Source organism: Camellia sinensis, chromosome 6, assembly GCF_055761805.1.
Source record: "Camellia sinensis isolate YWXY chromosome 6, ASM5576180v1, whole genome shotgun sequence".
Lineage (NCBI taxonomy): Eukaryota > Viridiplantae > Streptophyta > Magnoliopsida > Ericales > Theaceae > Camellia > Camellia sinensis.
Genome location: NC_138966.1, coordinates 20,161,260 through 20,175,308, shown reverse-complemented (window position 1 = coordinate 20,175,308; position 14,049 = coordinate 20,161,260). Strand labels below are relative to the sequence as shown.

General features: G+C 32.8%; 1 protein-coding gene across 1 annotated transcript; it reads right to left on the bottom strand.

Moving 5' to 3' along the window:
- Window positions 1-257: 257 nt before the first annotated feature.
- On the bottom strand, window positions 258-5,038 carry LOC114317895 (rop guanine nucleotide exchange factor 1-like). Its single transcript, XM_082873397.1, has 5 exons — window positions 4,618-5,038; window positions 3,626-3,742; window positions 2,963-3,501; window positions 1,861-2,217; window positions 258-997 (listed from the first exon to the last, which is right to left on the bottom strand). The coding sequence occupies exons 1-5, from the start codon at window positions 4,862-4,864 to the stop codon at window positions 641-643; spliced, it is 1,617 nt and encodes a 538-aa protein (XP_082729523.1). The 5' UTR covers window positions 4,865-5,038; the 3' UTR covers window positions 258-640.
- Window positions 5,039-14,049: the final 9,011 nt, after the last annotated feature.

Here is a 14,049-nt window from a genome sequence, read left to right as displayed (position 1 = left end):
AAAATGATCATTTCACCACCTAATCCCAACAGTAAATAATCCTCTCAAAATTATCCCACACCTCCCCTAGGATAATATAATTCCCCATATAGGGGATAAGGAGTCCGGCCGAACTCCATGTCCGGCGGATTAAAAAAAAAAACAATCATCGGATTGGATTTACTGTGCGAATTACAATCCGCACAGTAAATAATCCCTCCCCCAATCAAACACACCCTTTGAATACACATCCCCCAATATAAAATGTCACAAGCTACTACATCAAAATTAAAGAGTGCTGATATATAACTTCATCCATACAAGAATCTTGCAACAAAATGTAATCTATCATATGTAAATAGAAACACCAAAATAAAAAAAAATAAAAAAAAAAACAAAAATAAAAAAGAAAAAAGAAAAAAGAAAAGAGAAATTTATACAGGGTAATATCATGTCACCCTAGATACAAAGCTACAATCCAGAACTTAAGCTACTCTCTAATATTAAAACCATATGCAGGAATTGTATCATCAGCTAACCTCAATAAGCTAGTGCTGCACCATCAGAGTCAAGCCCAACATTTTAGCTTACATTTGTTGGAACAACTTTGCTGCAACCGTCCGTGCTCCCTGAGTAGGGAACCACACTCACTTCAAAATCATTAGAAAGTTTGTCTTTCTAAATTCTCATCCAGGGAGTCTAATAGACTACTCTTGTTTTCTGTACAATCTGTCCTTGTGGGCCTTTCGAGTTTTTGTTTTGAAGAGCTGAATACTGGTTTCGTCAATGGAAAGTCACAGGAGTTGAGTTTAATTGAGAGCGGGATAGGTGACATCCTCTTTGGCACTGGAAGAGCACCAGTTAACCCTCCCTGGTGAAGCATAGCCACGGACTCTGAAGCAGCTTGTTGCTTTGTGGCATCATCAACGTATAGTAGATCATCTATCCTCGCCATTATGTTGAAGGCTAAGCTCTCCATCACTCTTGAGTAGCTCTCAAGAATTGACTGCCCCACATCCTATGGCAGAATGCATTACTTTATATATTTGCATAGAAAATGAAAAAAGTTCCAGACAGCAAAACAAAGCAGTCATGTCAGTGTGTTTGATTTGAGTTTTTTAGATTAAATTTTTTGAAAACTGAGTTTTTTAGTTTCCGTATTTTTTTGTTTTTAGTGAATATTTTTAAAATTTTAAACATTTTTTTTTTTACTTTTTTAGATGCACCTTATTTAGATGTATCTAAAAAGTAAAAAATTTGTAAAAAAATATTTTTAAAAATTAATAAATACATAAAATATAAAAAATGTACTGAATTCTCGTATTTTTTTTTTTATATTTTTGGTATTTAGTGAATTTTTAAAATGTTTCTTTCAGAAATTTTTTACTTTTTAAGTATATTTATGTTAGGTATGTCTAAAAAGTAAAAAAAATTGCTTAAAATATTAAAAAATTCAGTAAAAACAAAAGAATACGAAAAATAAGAAAGTAAAATTTTCTGAAAAGAGTTTTTGAAAAACTCTAACCAAGCATATAAACAGTGGAATGCTTGTACTATTAGAGGGCATAATTTTTCCGAGAGTCAAATTACTATTTCACCACAACATCCAATATCCTGCTTAAAGTCCCTACTTTCACATATTGAAGTACCAAATTACTCATTGATTCTTTGAACGATATAGATCAATTATGCAGATGAATGTGATTTATCAAATTGTTTGGAACATGAACGTAGTCACTGTAGTTTCTTGCAATTCCAATTCTGGATCATATCAAATCAAATGGAGCTTTAACAATTGGAAACATGACCAAAATAAATCTTATATAGCAGAGGAGCAAAGCCAAAATCACTTCAGTAAAAATAGATGGTGAGAGGCTGCACCTTGTTAAATTGAATCTTGTTCGTGTCCAAAGCAGTCTGTGGAAGGCCAGGGAAGCGTAGCTTCAAGTTCTGTAGGAGGGTCTCAGCCCGTTCTGCTAAAAGTTTACTCTTTTCTTTGTCCACAACAAGATCCTTAACCTTTCCACCCCATGATGATGACCTCACAATTTTTGCATGTTTTAAATCCCCTTTTAAGTACTTTTGCCTCCAAATGTGAATAGCAGTCTCAATCCTGTTTGCTATTTCTAGAGTGGTGTATTCTGATGAGAGGTCTAAGTAATCGAGAAGACATTCTGGGGAGAACTGATCAGCGGTTATATACCTGTAAAGGATTTCACCTAAACATGTTTTCCCACTCTGAAAGCATATAAATTATGAAAACCAATATTAGAAACATAAAAAACCTAAACAAAGAAAAATAGCAAATTAATCGCATCAAGGTCAGAAATGAGAATCTAATGGAGTACTTAATTACCCACCTTAACATACTACAAATTAAAGATTACTGTCTGGTCTGGAATATTAAGAAAGAGGAAAACAATAAAAATGATTGCATTCATAACAACCCCAAATGGCATAAAGTGCCTTAGAATAAATGACATTATTGGAATTAAATAATATGACAGAATTTTACTAACATATAGTGATCCTAAAACTATATTAAACAAGACGTAGACTGATGATCACAATTGACGATCTAACAATTGCTATAGAGGAAAATCCTCAAATGACTCCAGATACTGGAAGGTTTTAAGATAAACACATAACCATCCATGTTTAGTTTTGTTTGCAAGCAAGCTAGCAAACACAAAAACTAAAGACGGTCAACAGATATCATAAATTATATAAATTTTCACAGAAGAAAGAGGGAAGATACCATGATGCAAAAAACTAGACTGATTGTCATTTTAGTGTTATGTCTCCTAGAATATAATTTGCCACTAACCTATGACCCAAGAATTTGAAATACTACAGACCACAAAGAAGCAGCAATGATTTGACAGACCCTTTTTTGTTAACTTCTCTAATGGAAAGGTGCATAGTTGCACATTATTTAACTCGTTACACATGGAGTTTGAATAACCTAACGACATTACCATACCTTGGGCAAGCTCTCCAAGTAAATATTTGGGATTTCCATATCAGCCAATACACTGCTATTGATTGCCCTGGCAGCCTTAAATATTTGATTTGTGCATACCCTACACTTCTGCAATCTCTTCCTTGAATCATCAGACAAACCATTGGGTGGGACCTTTGGAAAAGGTAGCCACCACTTCTCCTCCAGCCTAATTGAGGGCCTCCCTGAGGACGGGGATGAAGAATGTGCTTCAATGTTCTCACCATTGGCAATGACTATCCCACGATCAACGTAATAAAATTCAGAATCACAAAACCCATCAAGCATGATGATCAACATAGCATCGAGTTTTTTCAATGCGGGAAGATTTACGTAAAGGTCCAAACGAGGTTGAGTCACCATAACCTCAAAAGTCCCACCATCAGGGAATTCTTGCATTGATGGAATGAGCTCCACAATGGAATCACTCACACATAGAAGCCATTCCATCTCTCGGCGCCACATCAACTTCTTCTGTGGTGCCAATGGTTCCAACTTCCATAGCTCCCCAAACACAGAAGCTGCCAAATTACCACACATACAATGTGATGCATATAATTATGAGACAACAAAATCAAAATTTGCAAAAAAGAAAGAAAAAGTTTATGTGTTTAAATGAATGAAGAAAGTTGGAAATCAACAAACCGGAGAGATTTGTAATGGCGTTGGAGACGGCAAGAGCAGTACAAACTCCCTTCCCTCCGCCCGACATGTCTTCTCCAAGCAGAAGCTTAGCAAAACGTTCCTTCATCAATTCAACTTCTGTAATCACATTTTCAAAATAAATAAGAGAGAGAGAGAGAGAGAGAGAGAGAGAGAGAGAGAGAGAGAAGGAAACTCGTACCAAGAAGTAAAAATTGAAGTTGCTGTTGCGAAAGAGATTAATCATATAATGCTCTGTTAGGTATTTTTGAAACAATAAGGGGAAAAAAACGAAAAGAAAAAGGAAAAAATTTCCTTTTTGATTCCCAATAAAGCAAAGCGAACAACCCAACATGGGTATTGTACAAAGACTTGGCTGACTTTAAGTCAATTGGGGACATTCATTTTCTGGACGAAATTTTCTCGGTAAACAAACAGATCATAACGACGGAAATATACACAGCACGCATCCAATTAAAGTATCAAATTCATGTAACAATTCAACTTCTGTAATCGCACGAAGGAAAAAAAAATGCAGAACGAAATAACTTTGAGAATTGTTAAAAAAATTAACACAGCAAAAACTAAAAACCGAAATTGCTATTGCTAAAGAGAGTAATCGTATAATGCTATATTTGGTTCCTTGAAACTATATGAAAGAAAGGGGGGGAAAAAGTTGCTTTTTTATTCCCAATAAAGCAAAACGATGAACTCAACATAAGTATTCCCTTCCTTGTACAAAGACTTGACCGAACTGAATTCAATTTGGGACATTCATTTTCTCGGTAAACAAACAGACCATGACGACAGAAATATACACAATACAGGCACAAATCCAATTAAAGTTGAAGAAACAATTCAAAGTATGTCAACGCCGTTGAATCTTCCCCAAATAAAACAAAAACAACGAAGAATAGTGATCAATTAAAGCAAATTATAACTCAATTCAAGAAAGAAAAAGACAATTAAGTGTTCATCTACAAATTAAATCATACCTGACAAATCAGTTCTAGCAGACACAGATTTCTCCGCCGGAATGATGACGTGTCGGCCACCGACGACGGGGAAATGCAACGGCGCCGGGAAGTTGGGAGGTACGGCGAGTGGAGAAGAAGAAGCGGCTTGAGGATCGTAAGAGAAAGTGCTGGAGCTCTCGGATTCGCTGACGTCAGCACTAAGACTGTAACTCTCGAACCTCTCGCTGTGGTGATCGGAATCATCGTCCGACGAAACACTCCCCATTGACGGAATTAAAGTTTAGTGTACTGTTTTGGAAGATATGGTTCGCAGCAGTCTAATCAATGAGAGAGAGAGAGTCCAAGATAGAAGACTGAGGAGGAGAGAAGAACAAAGAGAAAAAGAGAACAAAGTTACAGTCTACAGCGTGTAAGTGGGAGTACGGTGGGGCTGCAGCTTGAATTTAAAAAAAATAAAAAATTAAGGATAAATTATAAATAAGCACCTGATTAAAATATAAATTATTTTTCGTGACTCTGAAAAGTATATATCATTCTTGAAGTTTCGAATTTCACAATAAATTCTCTTTTTTATTAATAAATTATTAAATTAATTAACAGTTTTATAGGAGAGTAATTATGAATTTTATTTTTTTAAATAATTATGTTAAATAAAAATTCTAATAAGGGGTATTTATAATTCTCCAAACCACAGGAGCAATTGTATTTTAAACAAATCTTAGAATGTGTATTTGTAATTCAAAAATGTTTTGGAGTTCTAATTTGTAAACTCTAATAGTTCTAATATGTATTTAGAGCCCATTTGATATTAAGGCCAAGTTTGACAAGTTGCCAAAAAGTCAAAAAAGTTACTCAAAAAGTTAAAAAATTATCACTATTTATCAAAAGTCAAAAATTACGACTGCACATCTCCCAATCCTAATTTTTCCCTACACACTAATTTATACAATTTTTTAATACACATTTTTTTTTTTATAAAAAATCAAAAAGTTAACCCAAACATCCATATTTTTTCCTCAATTTTTTAATCGAAAAAGACAAAAAAGTGCACTTATTTAAGACACTCCAAACACCTCCTAAGTTTTAGCCTTGTTTTTTTTTTTTTTAATTTTCCACCTCACTAGAGCTAAATTAAAATTTTAGTTATTGAGGGATGTATCATTATTGCTTGTAATTTACCCTTATTTTTTATTTGGAGATTTATACCAGACTTTTGGTGTAGTTTCTGTCAGATTGAGGTTGTTTGATGCAGTTTATTTGAGTTGTTTATAGCTTTTTTATTCTATATTGGTTGATTCAACTTTTTCTTCTATCTTATGAGACAAAAAAAAATTTAAATAAGTTGAAAAATCGTGATTGATTTTGAGTTTTCAAAAATAATTTTTTTAACTTTTAATGATTTTTAAAAAATATTTTAATCATTTTTAAAAAATTGTAGATCCACTTAAATCTTAATTTATTTAAATTTTTCTTTTTAAAAAATGTACAAAAATCTTTAAAAAAATCATTAAATACAACAAAGTATGAAAATGTATTGAATTTTCATACATATATTTTTATGTTTTTTGTGTTGTGTGAATTTTTTTCACAAATATTATACTTTTTAAGTGTATTTATTTTACATATATCTAGAAAATTAAAAATTTACGCAAAATATTAAAAAAAATTACTTTAAAAAAATCAATTTTTTAAAAAATGAACTTAATTTTCTAAAACAAAAAATGGTGATTGATTTCCAAAAAATGGTTGAGGAATTATTTTTACTACTATGTTTAAATTATCAATTTTTATTTTATACTAAGTTATACCAAAAACTTAAATAAATTAATTTTTTTTTTGATAAAATGATATTTTTAATTTCTAATTCAGTAATGCTACGTATACAGCAGAGCGAGCACAGAATGTAACACAGAAGCATGTAGGTTGGATGATCGAGTGGTTGATCAATTATCATCTTGTCAACCACGATTGTTATTTTGTCATTTAATCAACCACCTGATCGTTCGGTGATTATCTTGTTGACTGCAACTATCATTTTGTCATTTGAACGACCATTCTGTTCATCCAGCCGATCGTTCAACTTACTCCTTCTATCCCAAAATAATAGTCCCTTTTAGGGAATTAAACTTTTTTTTGATAGTACAATTATTGTATTTTAAAAATATTAATTTTCTAAAATTACCTTTTGATAATATATTTTAAAAAAATTATTAATTATCATTATTGTACTTTTTGTATTGTTAATAAATTTAAAAAACAAAATAGAAAATTTATATTATTTTAATTTTAAATTTTTAAAAAGAGATTAATATTTTAAAATAGTAAAAAATATAATAAGAGATTAATATTTTAAAATAGAAAAAATATATGGTTCTGTTTCGTGGAGCTCTGGAACGTTCCAGAGCTTGATTTGAACATAACGTTTGTTTATGATTTTCAAAACTTAATTTCACAGTCACTCTTGAAAACGCGATTGAAGGCGGAAAAATTTGGGCTAACCGTTGTCCCACTAGATGTCCTACCGGACGTCCCACCGGTAGCCCAACTGATTGACCGGAATAATGTAATTTTTTTTATTTATTTATTTACAATTGACACATGTTAGTTTTTATATATTTAATAAAAAAATATTTTCTAAATTTTTTAAAATTTTTTATGAGATTTAATAGAATTTTAAGTTATGTGTTTGATTATGAGTTGTAAGTTTTTGTATTAAATATCATATGTTATATAAAAAAATTTTCACTCCATTTAAAAATCTTTTCAAAACTCATTCATCAAATAAATTTCCTACGCTTAAATCATAATTTCAAAATTTATAAACTCAAAATATAATTATATTTTTAAATCATATTTAAAAAATTCTGCCAAATAATCTATATATTTTTGCATTTGCCCCCCTATGTACAGCATTGTTGAGTTTTGCAAGAGTTCGGCTTTCCGTAACGCACGGAGGCCCCACGGTGTCGGTGTTGGTGCGATGATTAGGTGGACACGAATCGACGAATCGATTGTGTTGTGACGCTAATGATGCAAATTATGTGCCCATGCTTCCTGACCATAGATCATGTATAGATTAAGGGAAGTTACTGGGCATTCATGGAACGTGCTACTTAGGATATTTTAATAGCTAAAGCATTAATAAATCTTAAAATATGGTCTTATAAATTATTTAATTTTTTTTATTTTTTTATGAATTTAAAAATCTTATTAAAATAAAAATTACATAAAAAGATAGATTTATATGTTTTGGTTTAATTTTTTAGGAATAAAAATATGTTTTTACAAATATAAAATTACATATTTAGATAATTCGCACTATAAAGATTTTAGATTTTTCCTTCTTCTAAAACAAATCTCATATTATAAATAAGAATGTAACACTTTAATATAATACTCTAATAATGTAACACTTCAATTTAACACGTTACAAAATTCTTTAGTGTACTTTTTTCAAACGTAACAATATAACATTCTAAGTTTTTTCTAAATGTAACACACAAAACAAATAAAATAAAATTCCTTACTATATTTTTTTTTCTAAATGTAACACTCTAATCAATGTAATATCAAACGTAACACTCTAATGTAACATATAAAAAAAAACTATTTAACGTACTTTTTTCAAACATAACACTCCAATCAATATAATCTTAAACGTAGCACTTCAATATAACACATACAAAAAAATTCTTAGTATACTTTTATCATATGTAACACTGCAATATAACACACACAAAAACTTCTTACTATACTTTTCTCAAACGTAACACTCCAATCAATGTAATGCAAACGTAATTCTTTAATGTAACATACAAAAATATTAAAAAATTTCTTAGTGTACTTTTCACAAGTGTAATGCTCAGTTTGAAATTATACATTTGTCCAAAGCTTACTACGGAATTTTTATACTCATTTTCTAATGGTTTGAAGAATCTCACATCCTTTTTTTAGAGTGTTACGATCGCAAAAAGTACAGTAAACATTTTTTTTTAGTATTACAGTAAGCATTTTTTTTTTCAGTATTACTTTTGTAAAAAGTATACTAAGAAATTTTTTTGAAATCTTACACTGGAATGTTACACTAAGGATTTTTTTTTAAAAGTATTATATTTGAATATTACGTTTGGAAAAAAGTATACTAACGAATTTTTTTGAAATCTTACAGTTGAATGTTATATTTAGAAAAAGTATACTAAGGAGTTTTTTTTGGAGTGTTATACTAATGAGTTTTTTTTTTTTTTTTTTTTTTTGAGTGCTTCATTTGAGTATTACATCTAGAAAAAGCATATTAAGGATTTTTTTTTGGAGTGTTATAATTTAAATTATATGTTTGCTCAAAACTTACTAAAAAGTTTTTGTATTCTTTTTGAAATGTTTGAAGAATCCCATATTTCAAATCATTTGTAGTACTTTTGAAATGTTTGAAAAATCTCATATTTTAAGTCATTTCAAATAAAAAGAATTCTCATATAAAAATTAATTCCAAATTTGATTCCAATAAATTGTATATCTTACCTTTCTAACATAAAATGGGAAAAAAAATAGAAAACATAATAGATATAAGGGTATAATTGTAAATCTAATTTTCAAATAATATATTCTCTCTTTCCAAAATCAATAAGACTAATTGGTCTATAGAAAAACTCTTGGTACTAAATGGATAACCATTCTCAAAGATAGGATTTATAAGTAAATTTTCCTATTTTAATTTGTGGAAAAGGTGATTCTTATGATTTTATATTAGGTGATTCAAAAATGGGATTTTTATTGATAAATCATATTTAGAAGTGTTCTAATCCAATAAGTTCATGAAGAAATTTTTTAACCCACTTAGTCCCATGTGTTTATACTTTTATTCCATAAAGTCCTTTTTTATTAATTTACATTATTTTCTTAAACTTTTATGCTTTTATGTTTAATATTGATAGGAAAATGATTGGTGGCCCTAAAAAATTTGCCCCTAATGCCCCTAATTTCCATTTTTAGAAACTGTTTTCTTTTTTTCTTTCTTTTTTCCTTTTTTTTTTTTTTTTTTTTTACCTAAAGTGGAAATTTCGGGGCATTCGAGCCCCGAAATTCGGGCCCTCAAGCAGCGCCGATATTGATATAAGTTCCATTTTGTAAATCGAATTTTTCGTGGCTCGAGCGGCCCAAAATCCCAAAATGAAGTCGTTTTGGGGTTTTATTTTTTTTCCTCCCTTTTCTTCATCATTTTCGACTCAACACAACATCATCACAGAAGAGAAGAAAGAAGAAAGAAGAAAAAGAAGAAAAAGAAAGAAGAAGACAACATGTAACAACCCAAACCCTGTACCCAAAGGCTCGGCGTCATAATAACATAAAAATAAAATAATTCAAATAATTTTGTATTGGGTACCAAATGTTTATTAAAAGGAAACAAAATATAGTCATTTGAGCTTTATTGTATTACAAGAGTTCGACAAAAACAAAAAAAAAGATAGAAATCTTAAAAAAAAGAAATAAAAAAAAAGCAACACAACGATTCATTTTCCATCTTGATCCCGCTAAACCTCGTCACCTGAAAGCGGGTAATAGTTATAAGCACATAGTAGAGTGAGAAATATTATACTGTGAGTATAGAGGTACAAAATAGCCATGGATAGTTATTTAAGCTAAAACATTTAAGTTGAATAAATAAATTATTTAAGTGGCAGAAACTAAAATAATAATTACGTAAATAACTATAACCACGGTACAGAATGTGGGTCATTGGAGTGACAATCAGAATAGGGGTCAATGGATCTATGACAAACAGGGGATCTCGAAGTGATCAAACAGGGGCCAATGGTTGATAGTCCCCCAAGGCATGGGACTCCCGTGGTGATACTGACAGAAAATAATTGATTATAAGATCATTGTCAAATAATTTCTAAAATTTAAATAAACATATCTATAGGTTTTAATCTAAGTAATTGGAGTTCAGAAAATAATCTACGTAATTGAAGCATTAACATTATTATAAAACATAAATTATATAAAATAAATTGTAGTAACTCAAAATATATTTAAACATGTTATGGTAACTCAAGATATAATATAATTCACCTTAACATTGACTCTTAACCTTTATTTTCCTACTACACCTCCCAACTACACTCTCTTCGAAACTTACTACGAACAGTTTCCAACTTTCGTTTTTACTCTTGAAGTTTACTACGCAAGTGTGGCCCTATTTATAGCCATGTTTGCATGGCTTATACCAGGTGGGTAGGTTTTGGTTTGGCCACCTGTTAGGTGGCAATCTTTATGCCTTGTTACGTGGCTAAGGCATTCACTTAGTCACCATCCTAATCACCATCCTACGCATTAGGATGGTGATAAATCACCATTTTTTTTAATTTTTAATTTTTTGCATTAGGTCCAAAATTAGATTATATTTTATCATCTACAACTATAACATTAATTATTATTATTATTATTATTATTATTATTATTATTGTTATTATTATTATTATTTTATTTTAATCAATTTATTTATTTATTTATTTAATCATGGTAAAAATTCAAGTGCCATAATTCTCCTCCCTTCAAAAGAAGTTTGCCTCCAAACTTGACGTATCTTGGTTTTCGAAGAGGTGCGAGTATTTGGCCCGCATTTGGCTTTCAGTTCCTATGTCACTTTTTCGATACGATGGTTTCTCTATAAAACTTTTACAAGAGGTATAGTCTTGTTTCGAATGACCTGGTCACGGTGATCAAGAATTTGTACAGGTTGTTCTTCATAAGAGAGGTTTTTTTGAACTTCCAGGTTCTCATAATCGACAACATGCTTTGGATCTCGAAGATATCGACGAAGCATCGAAACGTGAAGCACATTATGGACATTGGACAGTTCAGGTGGAAGCGCAAGGCGATATGCCACAGGACCAATCCTTTCAAGTATCTTGAATGGGCCAATGTAACGTGGGTTTAACTTTCCTTGCTTTCCAAATCAGATAACCCCTCTTGTTGGTGAGATCTTTAGGAATACATGATCGCCTATTTGAAATTCTAAGTCTCGTCTCTGTGTATCTGCATAGCTTTTCTGGCAGCTCTAGGCAGTGCGAATTCGCTGCTGGATGAGTTGAATTTTATCGCTCGTTATTTGCACAATCTCGGGGCCTAATAATTTCCTGTCTCCGACTTCCGTCCAATACAGAGGTGATCGACATCTCCTTCTATACAGTGCCTCGTACGGTGTCATTCCAATACTTGCATGGTAGCTGTTATTATATGCGAACTCCACCAAATGTAGATGATCATCCCAGTTACCTTTGAGGTCTAGCACACACAAACGTAACATATCTTCCAAAGTCTGGATCGTCCTTTCAGATTGCCCATTAGTTTGTGGGTGATAAGCCTTGCTAAACTTCAGAGTGGTTCCCAAAGCTTCTTGCAATTTGTTCCAGAAATGAGACACAAAGCGGGGGTCTCTATTGGATACGATTGAAATTGGAGTGCCGTGCAAACGAATGATTTCCTTAATGTATAGATTGGCTAACTTAGTAAGGGAGTACATGATTCTGATTGGTAGAAAATGCGCCGACTTCGTCAATCGATCTACGATAACCCATATTGCATCATTCTTTGAGACTGATTGCGGTAGCTCGACCACAAAGTCCATAGTAATGTGCTCCCATTTCCATTTGGGAATAGGGAGTGGTTGTAACATTCTTGCAGGTCTCTGATGTTCTGCTTTAACCTATTGACAACGCAGGCATTTGGAGACATGGCTTGCTATGTCTTTCTTCATTCCTGTCCACCAGAGGCGTTCCTTCAGATCGTGATACATCTTCGTATTGCCAGGGTGGATCGCAAACCTCGAGCTATGGGCTTCTACCAATATCTTTTTCTTGAGTTCTGGAAGGTCGGGTATGCAAATTCGATTCCAAAATTTTACCATTCCATTGCTTATTGTGAAGTCAGGATGAGGCGTGCCTCCTTGTTTCTCGTACTTTTTCTTTAAAAGCTTATCTTCACACTGGCGGGCTTTAATTTCTTCAATCAACTCGGGTTCCACAACTATGTTGGCAAATAGCCCACTGATCTTGTGGGGATCGAGAGTACATGCCAAACTTTTGGTCGTCTTTCGACTCAATGCGTCTGCTACTATGTTAGCTTTGCTGGGGTGATGATGGACTTCTATATCATAGTCCTTCATAAATTCCAGCCATCGTCGTTGCCTCATATTCAATTCCTTCTCTATAAACAGATATTTGAGACTCTTGTGACCAGTGTAAATCTCATAGGTTGCACCGTAGAGATAATGACGCCAGATCTTGAGGGCGAAGATTACCGCAGCCAATTCTAGATCATGATTTAGGTAGTTTCTTTCGTGAGTCTTTAATTGGCGGGGGGCATAAGTAATGACCTTCCCATTTTTCATAAGAACGCAACCCAAACCATTGTATAAGGCATCGCTATAAATTACGAACCCTTCTGTTTTTGCAGGGAGTGCTAGTATAGGAGCCATCACCAGTTTGTTTTTCAATTTTTGGAAGCAACGTTCCTGCTTGTCGGTCCATTCAAAAAGTGTGTTCTTCTAAGTTAGCTGGGTCAGGGGTGAAGCTATCTTTGAGAAATCTTGCACGAAGCGCCGGTAATAGCCGGCTAGGCCCAAGAAGCTTCGAATCTCAAACACGTTAGTAGGTCGTGGCCAATCCACGATTGCTGTAACCTTTTGGGGATCAACTGAGATGCCATCTTTGTTAATGACATGACCGAGAAAGTGTACACTAGTGATCCAAAATTTGCATTTCTTTAACTTTGCATAAAGCTTGTGATCACGTAATGTTTGTAGAACTCTTCGCAAGTGGTGCTCATGATCTTCTGGTGATTTGGAGTATATAAGAATATCATCAATGAAGACAATGACGAACTCGTCAAGATAGGGTTTGAACACTCGATTCATGAGCTCCATGAAGGCTGCTGGAGCATTTATGATGCCAAATGGCATGATGAGAAACTCGTAATGCCGTAACGAGTTCTGAAGGCAGTCTTTTTGATGCTTTCCGTTTTGACTTTTAGTTGATGGTAGCCAGAACGCAAGTTAATTTTTGAGAATACTTGAGCGCTTTGCAGTTGATCGAACAAGTCATCGATTCGTGGCAAGGGGTATCGATTTTTGATGGTGAATTTGTTCAGCTCTCGATAGTCGATGTATAACCTCATCGTGCCATCTTCTTTCTTTACGAATAGTACTGGAGCTCCCCATGGTGAGGTACTTGGTCGGATGAAGCCTTTGTCCAGTAGTTCTTGGAGTTGGGTTTTTAGTTCTTTCAATTCTGTCATGGACATGCAGTAAGGGGTCTTTGAGATTGGTTGTGTACCAGGTTGGGTTTCAATGGTGAATTTGATTTGTCGGTCAACTGGGGTACTAGGCAGGTCTTCAGGAAATACATCCGAAAATTCTCGAACTACAGGGATTACATCAAGTGTGGGGGTTTT